The sequence below is a fragment of the Lissotriton helveticus genome, chromosome 7, assembly GCF_964261635.1.
Source record: "Lissotriton helveticus chromosome 7, aLisHel1.1, whole genome shotgun sequence".
In the NCBI taxonomy this organism is placed as follows: Eukaryota; Metazoa; Chordata; class Amphibia; order Caudata; family Salamandridae; genus Lissotriton; species Lissotriton helveticus.
In genome coordinates, this window is record NC_136068.1 from 1,705,117,284 (window position 1) to 1,705,130,950 (window position 13,667).

Sequence of the window (13,667 nt, forward strand, 5' to 3'; positions counted from 1 at the left end):
GGTATGCATTTTAATTGAGGACTAGAGTTATATTGTTAAACAATTGAGTCTGTGTGTCCTGCTTCTTGTATTACTTTATAGATTATTATCAGTGCTCTTGTATGTCGTCGTGATATAGACACCTAGCATTTATATTACAATGTTCAACTCCGCTGTTTATTCCTATTGGCTTTATGTCTAAATGTCTGTCTGCTCTTCGTATATTTATCTCTGTGGCTGTGGATCTATCTATCTATCTATCTATCTATCTATCTATCTATCTATCTATCTATCTATCTATCTATCTATCTATCTATCTATCTATCTAGCAACTTGTCTCTTGGTCTACCTGCCTTGCTGTATATCTGTCTACCTGTCTCCCTGTCTGCTCTTTGTGTTTTTCTATTACCTGTCTGTATGTCTAACTCTCTATCTGCTCTTTTGAAGTGCCAACGGCTCTCCCATATATTGATACCATGTGATGTCCTTTGACTACCATTGTTTTAATTGAATATAAGCATTTTACTTCACTTTGCACTTGCTTTTTGTGTCTCCTTGTAACTCCAAATGTTTGCATGTTACAGCCTTGCCAGGAACAGAACATGTGGGATCTGCGTTTTCAAGCATGAGCGAAAAAAGGTCTTTAATGTACTTTAAGTGCAGTGTTATAGACAGTGGTGCCCAAATGTGCTTTGTGTTGTACATTGGGAATTTAAGCATGCAGTGCTTTAGGCAGTGGTGCATAAATGTGCATTATGTTGTACAATGGGAAGTTTTATGACATTTTTACTATTGGCTTTCACATGCTCTCATGCCATCTTGAATTTGGACTCCTTCTAGCTCTAACTTTGCACACACAAGCAGGCCCCCAGATCACTCATTTTGTTTAGGCTATTCACTTTCAATATTTTTTTCTGTACTTTTGTTTTCTCTACTTTCTCAAGCTTCAATAAGGTAAGGGGTTGGAACCTGTGGGAATGCAGAAGAATACTCAAGAATGTCTTTGCCTTTGAAATGCTTTTGGGGATCGGCCAACTCCAGTAAGTTTCCTTGGAGCAGAGGAGGTCTTCTTGGAAACTTCTAGTGCATTAAGTTTATAAAACTGGGGTCTGTTTACTTGGGAAGGGGTTTTTGTTTTGACCTCAAGGGACAGATGTGTCTTTTTCAGTGTAGCAGTTCCCGGCTTGCTGAGTCTCTTGACCGCAGCTATGTTTCACCCAGTCCGGTGTGTGCTAAGATGAAGTTATTGCAAATAGTGATGTATTTTCTCAGACTATTAGCATTGTGGTGTGCGAGTGTGTCTGTGTGCACATTCCAATCTCTAGTGGTTATAATCATCTGATGTATTCAGTGTATATGTCATTATATGTTTTCATGCTTTCCTTTGATACCTTGTGTCTGATTACTTGCATTTAACAGTGACTATTTCTTGCAGTGATATTATCGTTATTATCTGCTTGCATTTTATCCCAGGCTTTTAAAAGTTGCATTTGCCTACTTTTAAGTGTGCTAATGTTGCTTCCACACACACACACAAACACACATATATACATTGGCATAGGGTTTCATTTGACATCTGGGAAAGTCTTTCTGTTAGAGAGTGTTGCACAAATAAATCCTTACGCTTTCTTCTGAAAACTGTCTTTTGTACCTCATCTTATGAGAGTAAAGGTTACTTCGAGGTGTTTTGTTGCTTTGCCGTGTGTGGGTCTCCATGGGGAAGTACTGTAATTCTATTCTTTGGGAGTACGAAGCAACACATCTGTCTAACTCTGTCTCGTCTGTCTGTCTAAAACTCTGTCTGCTCTGTCAAACTCTTTGTCTGATTTATCTATCTATCTACCTATCTATCTATCTATACATCTATATTTGCAAACCTGTCTACATATCTATATATCTTGGCAACTATCTCTATCTCAGCAATCTTGATTATGTATGGAAATCAAACTGTTTGTCTGTCTGTCTGTTTGTCTGTCAGTCTGTCCATCTATCTCTGGATGGCTATCTCTCTATACAACCCTCTCTATCTGTCTTTACAAACCTCAAATGTTTCCTAACTTTTTAATGATTCTGTTCTATGTGTAATAAAGATTTATAAAAATATTAGAAAAAAAGCCATGAGCAAAGAGGCTGGCCCAGAATCCAATGGCAGACCAATTGTTTTTTTTTAGGTCTGGTGTTATCCAAGACCTTATAATTTTATAAAATTATGTGTGTAACATAGTTATATAGTAATTCAGCCACGCCTCATCTATTGGTCTTTTTCCGTGTCGTACACATTTTTCTTCCTCCAACTCCAGCATGCATCTTGGCCGACTCCTCCGTGAGTTATGACATGCTGCCTTTTTAAAAAGAGTACTTCGACACACACAGTAGTTTTCTTTGGTGCATGGGACTACTACAGTAATTAGTAATGTGTGCTTTTTGCAGACCAAGAAATATTTTGGCCTTCAAACTTTTTTTTTAAGTGATGGGGGCCTCACCAGCTTATCAAACAATAAAAGGTGTTGCAAAATACACGACATCAAAAATGAAAACAATTGCTTAAGTGAAAACGCTGGCAGCCAACGCCAGACCTTTTGGCTCTGCAATGCTTGTGTTTATTTTTACTCATTATGCCCTTTTCCGTTGGGCTTCTAATACCAGTATGGTACACTCACGCCCAGAAATGTTGCCATGTGTTCGATATCCTCTTTTATTTGCTACTATTTATACCGAAAGAATGTTTAGGACTTAACTTCACCAGCAATTTCACTCTGCCACTTTGTGCTTCACCACAAGGCGCAGCAATCTACTTTATGCGGAAAGAGCAAATTTTGGTGGCAGTCACCAGAATCTGCCCTGGGCTCTGCCACTGCTACTCCTGTAACAATTTACCAGTGTTCAAAACCACGCTTATCATGTATCTGATTTGTTTTTACAACTTTTCAAGGTAATAGTTTTTTTTTTAAACTATTCTACATTTTCATTTTGTTAAAACCACATAACACTTTGGGCCCGATGTAGGTAAAATAGATTTACCGATTTTGAATTACCGAATCATACCGATTCGGTAATTAAAAATCGGTAAATCTAAGGGGTGGAGATGTATGAACATCCAGATGTTCCTTTTACCGAATCGGTAAATATCTGTATTTACCGATTCGGTAAATACCGACCGGTAATGCCCCATTCGTTCCTATGGGCTTTGAAGCCCATAGGAATGAATGGGGCTTTACCGGTCGGTATTTACCGAATCGGTAAATACAGATTTTGCCATGGGTGCAGGGGGTGTCACTTTGACACCCTCTAGCACCCCCAAAAAAAGATTCGGGGGCCATGTGGCAGGCATACCTGCCCTAAGGGCAGGTCTGCCTGTCATATGGCACAGGTGTGCATGCACACATGTGCATGCACACCTGAATCGGTATTTTACCATCAAATATATTTGATGGTAAAATACAGAATCGGTAAGGGTTGTGGGACTCAGAAGAGTCCCACCTACATATCAAAAATACCGAATAGGTATGAATACCGATTAGGTATTTTACAGATTCGGTAAATTTACCGATCGGTAAATTTACCGAATCTGTAAAATTATGGGCCCTACATACCAATTCTCATTTACCGGTCGGTAACGGCCGAAAATACCGATTTTCGGCCGTTACCGACCGACCTACATCTAGCCCTTTGTCAGAAGCGACAATAAATAAATACATCTTCATGCTCCCAATCATTTAGCAGGTTTTTACTGCTCTTATAGATAACTTACGGCAGAATGTGGCAGTCCGCCATGGTGCAATGGTAACCCCCTTAGCTTGGCATGCCGCTGCATACGCCTGGAGGCTCTTACAAAGCATGTCTCCTCCTCCTACTAAGCCCACAGAACACAAGTCGTACGTGCAGTGGTTGTAGTAGTCAATGGGGTTCACTATATTGTGGCAGTTTTTGAAAGGTCCATTTTTGTTGCTGATCATCCCACAGGAATTCAAGGCGCTGTATGGTACTATCTGGGTTGGGCCACAAATTGGACAAGTGCCCCCACAGCCATCTGTGCACATGGCTCCGACAATCGTTACTTTCCACGAGGCTCCGAAAACATTCACATCTGTGGTAATCTGTTTATTTGGCAGCTGGAACTCATCTTTGTTATTTCCATTGAAGTTGCCACACAGGCCTCCCAGTTTCCCCTTGTAGGTGCTCGGGACGCTGATCATCACATAATAGACAGTGTCGTAAAGTACGGTTAGACCAAAATCAGTCTGGAGAACAATGTGTATCCCCTCCTGGTTGATCCATATTGTGCCATCATTAAGGGTTAGTGGTAAATTGTTCATTACTCCGTCAACCTATCAATAAAGAAAAAAACAGTGATGAACGGTTAGAAAACTGGACCTGAATTCTTACTTTTGGCTCATCAGTGTACAGTCTGTGCTGACAAGTAGAGATCTTGACATCATGCATAGTGTGCACCACACAGATTCTGGCAGCTCATTTTCAAGCGTTCGTTGTGGCAGGGTGAACTTTTGGCAGCTTACCCACTTCTGACTAGGGTACACTTGGCATGGACATTGAGCCCCCCCCCAGTATTTTGAAGTGGCTCCACCAGACATGGTGGCAGAACAGCCAATCAGTTCTGAGAGATTATTCCACCTAAGTGTATACTGAACTTGCCCAATAGAACACCTTCTATCATGCTGAATCATCAGGAAAAGGCATGTATGGTGTCCCTAAGAATACGAGGTGCAACCCCCTGCGTGTAAGGGAGACTGCTAGGGAGGTGTTAATAATGAGGTCCCGGAAAATGGTAAAAATACCACTACAACCCAGGCATATATCATAAAACAGTAAAACTTTCAACCACTCACTACCTTTTCAGGGATTGGAAGTCTACAGCCATGCGGTAAAATCCCCTGTTACCCTACGTAAATTCAAAATTAGTCAATGTGTCTAATATACGCGCATTGTAGTTCTCGAACACCATGGTACAATCTTTAGACCAATCTTTTGCAACAAGGAGGTGGCATGAAATAGACTGAGAAATAGACTGAGAGGTCACTTGCATCTGACAGGTATACTTAAGAGGATCTAGCTCCTCATGGGCAAGCTTGACGTTGAGAGTATAGAGTATACCCTGAAGGGAGTGTGACAACAGACAAAACAGACAAAAGTTAGTTTCCAGCATTTCTACTGGAAAGTAACTTTTTCTTCTGTTTATAACAAAATGATGCTCTCGCTGTCCTAATGTTGAAACATGACATTTTTGCAGTTGGAATACTGATGCATTGCGCTTATAAAAACAACCATTAACACCAGGACTGATGGCGTTTTTCATTGTTGGAATTGTACCCTGTTTGAAGTCAGGGGAAACCCCGCCAAGGATGCCAGGTCTAACATCCCCCTTCGAAATTACTATTCATAGTCATCATCTTTTAACCCCTTGCTGAGCCACGGTGGTGCTGTGCTGGTGACGGAATGGTTCCGTCACGGCCTGGCCGCCGTGCCTGCGGGGCGCTGATTTCGCGCCTGCGCTGAGCGTTCTATTAGGCGGGCGGGGCCGTGACGGAACCATTCCGTCACAAGCACAGCGCCACCGCGGCTCATGACGGAGTGGTTCCGTCATGAGCAAGGCGCTGGCCCCCCTCCCCCCTAGCGCCGCGGCGTAATTGCCGCCGCGGCCAAGGGGTTAATTGAATCGTCTCCTAAAGGTCTGGGTTAATCAATGTAAATGAGGCTGGCATTAAGTCTATCTTTTTGTTCATAGGGGATGCGCACTAGCGGTTTGGGCTGAACTTACACATTTTTGTGGTAGTGTTAATGCTATGATTGGTCCATGTCTTTAACATCACAGGTGAACTAAAACATGGAAAGGTGCCTTATAAGCTTACTTTGATGCTGTTGCAGACTCACCTTGACTTTCCACTGTATCCCTCTTTCGATGATGATAGCATATCCATATACATACACGGCCACCATCCTGGTAACAGCCACATTGCCCTTACCAAAGCTTTCATTTTCAGCTACAACTGAGAATGCCCGCAGTCTTGAGTCTTCTTCGGTTAGTTTGCTCAGTATGTATGTGCAGGTGCCTTGGAAGTCAAAGGACAGGCTATCAAATGAAATGTAGTGAGGATCTCCGGATGCAACGCATGTTCCAAAGCTGATTGGTTGACATCCCTGGATGCCGTTCACCACCTTGCACTGTTCATTGGCATCACAGAGGACATTAATGCAGGTCACAACTCCATTGTCGCCGCACGTGCAGCGCTCCTTGCATGAACTGCTTGGATAGAACTCTTGCCCCCTCTTGTAATACTGTTCATTGTACACACACCCACATTGTGCGATTGGCACACATTTGTCTCCACTCAAGAGGAAGCCATCGTTGCAAAAGCATCCTTCTGTACAGGGTGCATCGCAGCCTACTGGAGCGGAAAGACCGAAGCAGGTGACAGGGCATCCATTACCACATAACTCGTAGTGCATATTGACGGGGCAAGAAGGAGCTGAGAGAAAAAAAAAACATGGTGTAAAACAATTGCAAAAAAGTAATGAAATGTTGTGAGCACTCAGAGAAAAAGCAACGTGTACTATCGAGTACATCTGTAAGCAGAAAAAGATGTTAGTAGTACATTGAGAAAAGATATTAAAATACAATCAGCACATTGAGAAAAGATAATGCCATGTAAAAACACCACTGACAAGTAAGATTATGAAGTAAGAACTTTTTTAGAAAGTTATTACATGTTTTAAGTATATTGAGAAAAGGAAGTATGCATACGTATATGTGTCAGTAAAATACATTATTAAGCACATTGAAAAAAGATAATCTTAAATTGTGATTGCATGGACAAAAAGTAAAAACGTTGAAGTATATTGAGAAAATATTTTATATTTAGTAAATGCGCTGCGAAAATGAAGCTCTAGTACACCACTGAAAATAAATCACGTAAATAGACACAAAGAATAATGGGGCATATTACCAAGCCAGCGATAAATGCGTTAGCGACATTTTAAAGTCGCTAACGCATTTTTTTCTTTATCGCACTATTACCAATACGTCTCTAACCTGAGTTAGAGACATATTCTTGACGTCATCTATCGCCCTGCGCTGGGGGCGATAGATAACGCTAATGGGATTCAGGGTGGGCGTTCCCACATCCAACCACATGTAAAATGTGGTTGGAGATGTTAACACCCTATTATCTAGGCAGTCGTTGGAAGAAGGAGACCTGCGATAAACTTGTTTATCGCAGGTCTCCCAACGCCTGCTTTGATCAGGTGTTAGGCATTTATAACATGGGGGTGTGGATCATAAAGCTGAATCCACCCCCCCCCCCCCCATATTATCAAGGCACACATTCGCTCGTGAAAACAACGCTTGTTTTCATGCGCTAATGTTCCCTATTGCCGGCTATCGCCGGATTTAATTTTGCCTAAATGTTGCGCGTTGATAATTACGCGCTATCACGGCGATTAAATCCGGCGATAGCCGGCGATATGGAAATGTGCGATGTGCTTTTATTATAGCACATCTTGTTAATATGCCCCAATGTGCTTAAGTTGAGAAAACAATGACATGGTGTAAGTATGTTGTGAAAAAGTAATATTATTCTGTGGATACATTAAGAACAAGTAACACGATGTAAACACACTGAGAGAAAATATTAATATCTTGTAATTACATAGAAACATTGCTATTGTGCTGTAAGTACATGGAGACAGTAAGAAAGCATGTTGTAACTTCACAGAGAAAAAGTGACATATTGTAAGGATATAATCACAAACTTTCATTTGCATATTCAACGTGGGTCCCGGTTCGGGAGTGAGGTGTTGAATTCCAATATATGTGTTAATTCCTGTTACTGAACATTTCTGAATTCCGATCAGTTCCGTCAGTAACACATTCCTCGTATAATTCCCCATTTCCCAAGAGTAAGATCAAATTAACAGCTTTTTAAGCATTCCATTAATACTTTACACCTGAATATTAATAAGTACTGACTGTTGTAAATGGTGCATCCCCTTCCACTCTAGTGATCATTGGGGTCTTAATGTCTGTGTGTCTCAGACTATCGTTCCTTCTCTGTGCAAAACTAACTGTTATTGAATTTTTTTCTCTAGTCCTTTACCGTGCATCTTTCTAGGGAAAACATCCTTTACCCCGCAGTCATAACAACGACCTGCCTTTACAATGCAGTCACTACCCAACTGCAACGTAACCACACTTTACTTTACCATGCAAATTGTTGAAACAACTTGCTGTAGGGAGAGCGTTGTAAGACTGGTGTTTGATTTTTAAGTCCAACACCTTACCTACTGTTACATAGCCTGGAGTGGAATAGTAATTTATACTATTCCACAGTCCAGCTCCCCCTAAAAAAAGCCATTGTAAATGGCTTGCGTGGTAAAGTAACACGAGGTAACGCTACAGTCAGGGTAGTGCCTGCGTCGTAAAGGCATGCAGGGTAAATGCATCCGGGTTTCGCCATACAACACTTTCTAGTTTTCTTTTCCTGATCAAATTCCTTTTCAGCCTACTGTTTTCCTTAGTTTTGCACATTCCAATAGGGAAAATGTTGTCAATTTGTTTACAGCCATTTTTTCTCTTTCCATCCATTCCAAACATTTCAGTCGCAGGAGTGACCATGACATCACACATCTATTGTGAATCTCCTGAAAGATCACCAACATATTTCACATGCCTTATGCTATTGGAAGACGCATGTGTTAATGACTTGCACTGATAATGTTTTAGGAGTTTTACGGCTGCCAAATCAATAGTGAACCTGCCAGTTTTACTGTTAATATATTATAATGTCAGAATGTTCTACAGTGAGGCTGTGGCATTCAGAGAGCTGGTTTTCCTATACATTAAATATATCGCACATTGGGCCTTATTCTAAATTAGGTTGTGTCCACAATGCCCTCCATTTTGTGTTTTTTGGTAACTGATAAATAGTCTGACGTGTATTTAAAGGGCCTCTCATGTTTGGTAATGAAGAACAAGCATTGGCATAGCCAATAGGTTTTGTCTTTGGGACCTTATAAGTGTTTGGTTATCCAGCACAATATCCTTGGTGCAACAACATCAACTGTTGCATGGCTAAACACTTATAAGGTCCCAAAGGCGAGACCTATTGGCTATGCCAATGCTTGTTTCAAATTGTTTTGAAGATCAGGAAGCTCTATTGTTTGTAAAAGCAGAGCAATGCAAACACAGTGAATACAATATAAGACCATTCACAAAAAGCTACTGTTCACAAAGCTCTATTAATGCAGGAAACACATGAAATTGGTGAATCCTAATAAGATATAATAATACCTACAACTCTGTACCTGTTTTATAATACATAGGATTCTGCAACCCCTGTATAAATGCCTGTCTCTAATTTGTTTATAATCAGCAACTTGTGATGCACTCAGTCACTAAATATAAAGAAGAAACATCTGAACTCGATTATTATAAGTTGTTATAGTCAAGCTCCGATGTCACGGTGCCTGATGCCAGAGCCAGCAGCCCAGGTGAAAGGAAGTTCAGGTCACGGAGTAGGTGTTCAAAGCAAAAAAAATGTTTCTGCATGTTTCTACACATTCTAAGCTACTGCATTTTTTAAAACTGACTGGTATTAAACTGTTTCTAGTATTTTTTCGCAAAAAATATCGAACAAGTGTGTTCAATTTTTCACTAGATATTCCAATTTTAGTTTGAAAATATGCTCTCTCTTTTAATTGAAATATTTATGCACAAAGGCTTTGAATGGTTTGTGGAAAAAGTGATGGTGTTACATTGTACTAAATGGGATAAAGTATGCCCTTATGTACATGATGAGGATATAACAAGATTCCTTGGACTTCCATAACCTTATAAAGTTACTCTGTCTTCGGCTTGCTTCTCTATGTGGTTGTTGGACCTGTCAGCCTTAGGGCGGTCTCCCCCTACCTTTTTGCCCTTTTGCCTCACACTTTAACTGCACATTTTTGTTAGACGTAGGTCTCTGGGCACTTTACCACTGCTGATCATGGCTAAGGTGCGGGTGCTCTCTCCTAAACACATGGTGACATTGGCATACCTGCCACAGACCTCTGCCATCCCAGTGAAGCCTTCCCCTCCATAGCTCATTGAGAATTACCTGATATCCCTTTAAGTGATAACTCCTGAATGGGAAGTAGTAGATATGTCATGTTTGGTATCATTGGAATAGTAGTGAGGAACCCTCTCTAGTGGGTTTTGACATTGCTGTCTCAGAAATTAAGAGAGTGGACATTTCTCTGCCCTTCACTTAGCTCTGTGTACCTGTAGCTTGAACAACCCATATCTGGCCCATGGTAGCAGCCGCACACATTCAGACTCCCCCAAACAAAGGAAGGGCTGCCTTCATCAGCATACAGATGACCTTTTTGGAGGGAGTGGTGATTCGCACCTAGATTTGAATAAACCCTGCTGCCCCATAATAGGCTTAACAACCCTGCTGTGTCAGTGCTGACAGCCAGGAGCCAGGTTAGGTGAGACAGGAAACACCCCAGCACCTCAAAGACTCTTTCAGAAGCGTCTGCCCCCTTCTAGTAGCTGGGCACCAGGGTTTAAAAATAGGGCCCTGGCCACAAATCTTTGGTACGGTATTGGACGTGCAAGAAACTCTGCTGGAGCAAAGACTGCCGCGCTAGGAGGATTGTCACTGCTGTGACTGACTGTTTTCAGCAACTGCAGACCTCCTCTGCTGTGTTGCCCTGCTACCTGCTGATCTTTGCCCTGCAAAATAAACAACTAAAGAAACTCTTAAGTGTCCCCCAGAACCTGTCGGCTTGTTATCATATCCAGCAGCAAGGCCGCTGGACAGTCTGGAGTTCCTCGCTTGTCCCCGGTCTCATCGCGGGCAACCTAACCGGTGACATTGAGGAACAGGCACCCGAGGGACTACAGCCTTGTGCTGAAAGACGAACACCAACATCACCTGGACGGAGCCAGCAATTTGTGGAACTCAAGCCTCGCTCCCAACACGCCACACTAAGACAGGAGGAATAAGTGCAAGCCACGTCTCATCCGCGAAAACAGAACAGGTACTTGGCCACCCTGCGACAGGCACTCCTTGACTTTCTCTTTGCCGGGGCGACCATTTCTTCTTTGGTGCTACAATCGCCGGCTGTGCTGGGCAGCGTGACGCCCAACACTGTGGCGCACCTCCAGGAGCTTCCAATGCTGAAACAACACTGCATCAGGGTTCCCAGGCTCCGGAATATTTTGACACTGACTCAAACCTTACCGTAATGCTCCTAAAAGAGCTCCGATCTTGGTATTATTATTTGGCCAGTGATCTCTGCAACACGGATACTCCCAAACTTTGTGAATTTGTGTGGTGCTTATATATAGAGCCTTTTTATTTTTCTACCACTGTATGGAGTCTCTTTATGGCATTCCAGGGGGTTACTGTGTGAGTGTGTTACACAATTACTTTACACCTTGACTCTCAGAGTTAGGCCTATCTGCCCTGCGCCAAGCTATCAGAGGGTAATCTAGTGTATTTCAAGATTTACCCTGCCTAGAAGTGGTGGTCCCCGCTTGGATCGGCTAGACACTGTGGCCAAACGGAGACACCGTTTCTAACAGTGGTATAGAACCTCTCAGTGACGTGGAATATGTTATGTTATTTTATGTTAATTTAAATTGTAGGGCCCTTGAATCACCCCGGCAGGGGTATCTCAGCGCTGTCGTGGACACAGGCAGGGCAGAGCTAGGATGCAAATAGCTCGGTTTTGAGATGCTTTCCGAGAAGCAGGTGGAGTGTGCATTTCCAAATTAGACAGGGTAGTTTATTCCAGTAGTAATAGAATGTTCTACCGCCTGACGTGTTTTTTCAATTCAAGAAATAGAAAGGAGAGCTTTAACCATAGATCTTAAAGGTCTGCTCGGCTGGTATGGAATATATTTTTTTGCCAAGTATCTGGAACCTTTGCCGTTCACTGATTTATGCACTAAAGAGCAGATCTTGAAAATGATTCCAATGTGGATTGGAAGCCATAGAGCGATCGTAGAAGGGGAGAGAAGGCTGATCCAGCCGGCATATTATGAATCAAGTGAGCTGCTGTGTTCTGGACTGCCTGAAGTTTGGCAAGTAGAGACTCTTTTGCAGGAGCTAGGAGGGCATTGCAATAGTCCAGGCAGCTGATCACTAGTGGCTGCATTAGGGTTTTGCGAATCAAGAGTGGAAGTAGTAGAAAGACTCTGCATAGTAGCAAACTTCCAGTTACACACACTGAGGAAAATAAAACCCTTCCTGCCACCCAATGACTTCAAGCAAGCAGTACAAGCTCTAATTATCACTAGAGTTGAATACGGATGTGTCTCTCTGTGCGGACTACCCAAAACTTCTACGGCTCCATTACGAGCCTCAATCAATGTAGCAGCAAGACTCATAACTGGTTATAAACGAAGCTCCCACACTTCCTCTGATCTACAACTCCTGAACTGGCTACCCTTGGAAGCAAGTATTCATCTGAAAACGGCATGCGTGACGCACAAAGCCATGCATCACCAGGCCCCCAGCTACTTGGCACAGAAGCTGACAATCTCGGGGGGTCAGACCCTCAAGAAATGCCGAAAAACTACTTCTGCTACCTCAAAAATTCAATAAGAAAAAAATATATAACGGATCCTTCTCTGGGATGGCACCTAGAATTTGGAATGCCTTACCCCCAGAAACCAGACTCAACCCTCCCACGGCCTCATTCAAAAAGGAAGTAAAAGCCATCCTCATGGCCAAATTCACATGAATATGATACATAGAAGCAAGCAATCTTGACATTATACTGACCCTTGGTCTCACACTACGAGACAGATAGTATGTTGCTTCCTACTCTGTTCGTCCTCGTATAATACGCAACTGTACATATGTTTGATACTGATCTGCTCTTCGTTTTCTTTTATGTATATGTAACATTCATTGTCTGTATAGCGCTCTGATATCCGCCAGGATCTTGTTTGCGCTCTATAAAACATTTCAAACAAATAAATAAATAAATAAAATCATATGAAAGCAGGTGCCAGTGGTAACCACTACCTGATCTTTCAAGGTAAGATTATGGTCCAAGTGTACAGTTTTTTACTGTAGATTTTGGGGTAGGTGCTCTGCCTAAATCTGTTGGCCACCAATCCGGGGACCACAGCAGTTGAGCTCTACCACAAAACATTATCTTGGTTTTACTAGCATTTAATTGAAGAAAGTTCCCAGTCAGAACTAGGGTGTCATCCGCATATGATATAGGTGTGAATCCATGGGATCTGATAGTTGTAGCAAGGGGGCTACATAGATATTAACTGATGTGGGGCTAAGACATGGTCCATCAGACACCCGCTTGTTGAGCTCTATTCTGCATTATTTAAGTGGACCTAGGTTGATGGTCTGGGTTCTTTGCGCTAGGAAGCTCATGAACCATTGCAGAGCTGTACCCTGAATACCTGTCTCCTCGAATCTTTGGAATAGTCTAGGACAGCGTCATGAAGCCGCCCGGTGTAAGTGCGCTCTATAAATACCCACTAACATTAACATTAACATTAACATTAACATTAGTAGTCTAGAACACCTAGCTTCCAACAGCCATGCATACAGAATTCTACCACCGCTCACCTAACTCAGCAATGATCTTTAAAATAAAATATCAATAGCACACTGGTGGACTAATGGAAGTGGAGGGCACCTAGCTGCTACAGG

The 13,667-nt window shown here is 42.3% G+C and overlaps 1 protein-coding gene across 1 annotated transcript in view; it reads right to left on the reverse strand.

The window, feature by feature from the left end:
* The window catches only part of LOC144769651 (IgGFc-binding protein-like), a 1,105,637-nt gene that overhangs the window by 134,607 nt on the left and 957,363 nt on the right, over positions 1-13,667 (reverse strand). The window contains exons 24-25 of the mRNA XM_078653826.1: positions 5,869-6,464; positions 3,731-4,307 (exon numbers count right to left, since the gene is read on the reverse strand). Of these exons, the coding sequence (XP_078509952.1) occupies positions 3,731-4,307; positions 5,869-6,464 (1,173 nt within the window). The remainder of the gene's footprint in view (positions 1-3,730; positions 4,308-5,868; positions 6,465-13,667) is intronic.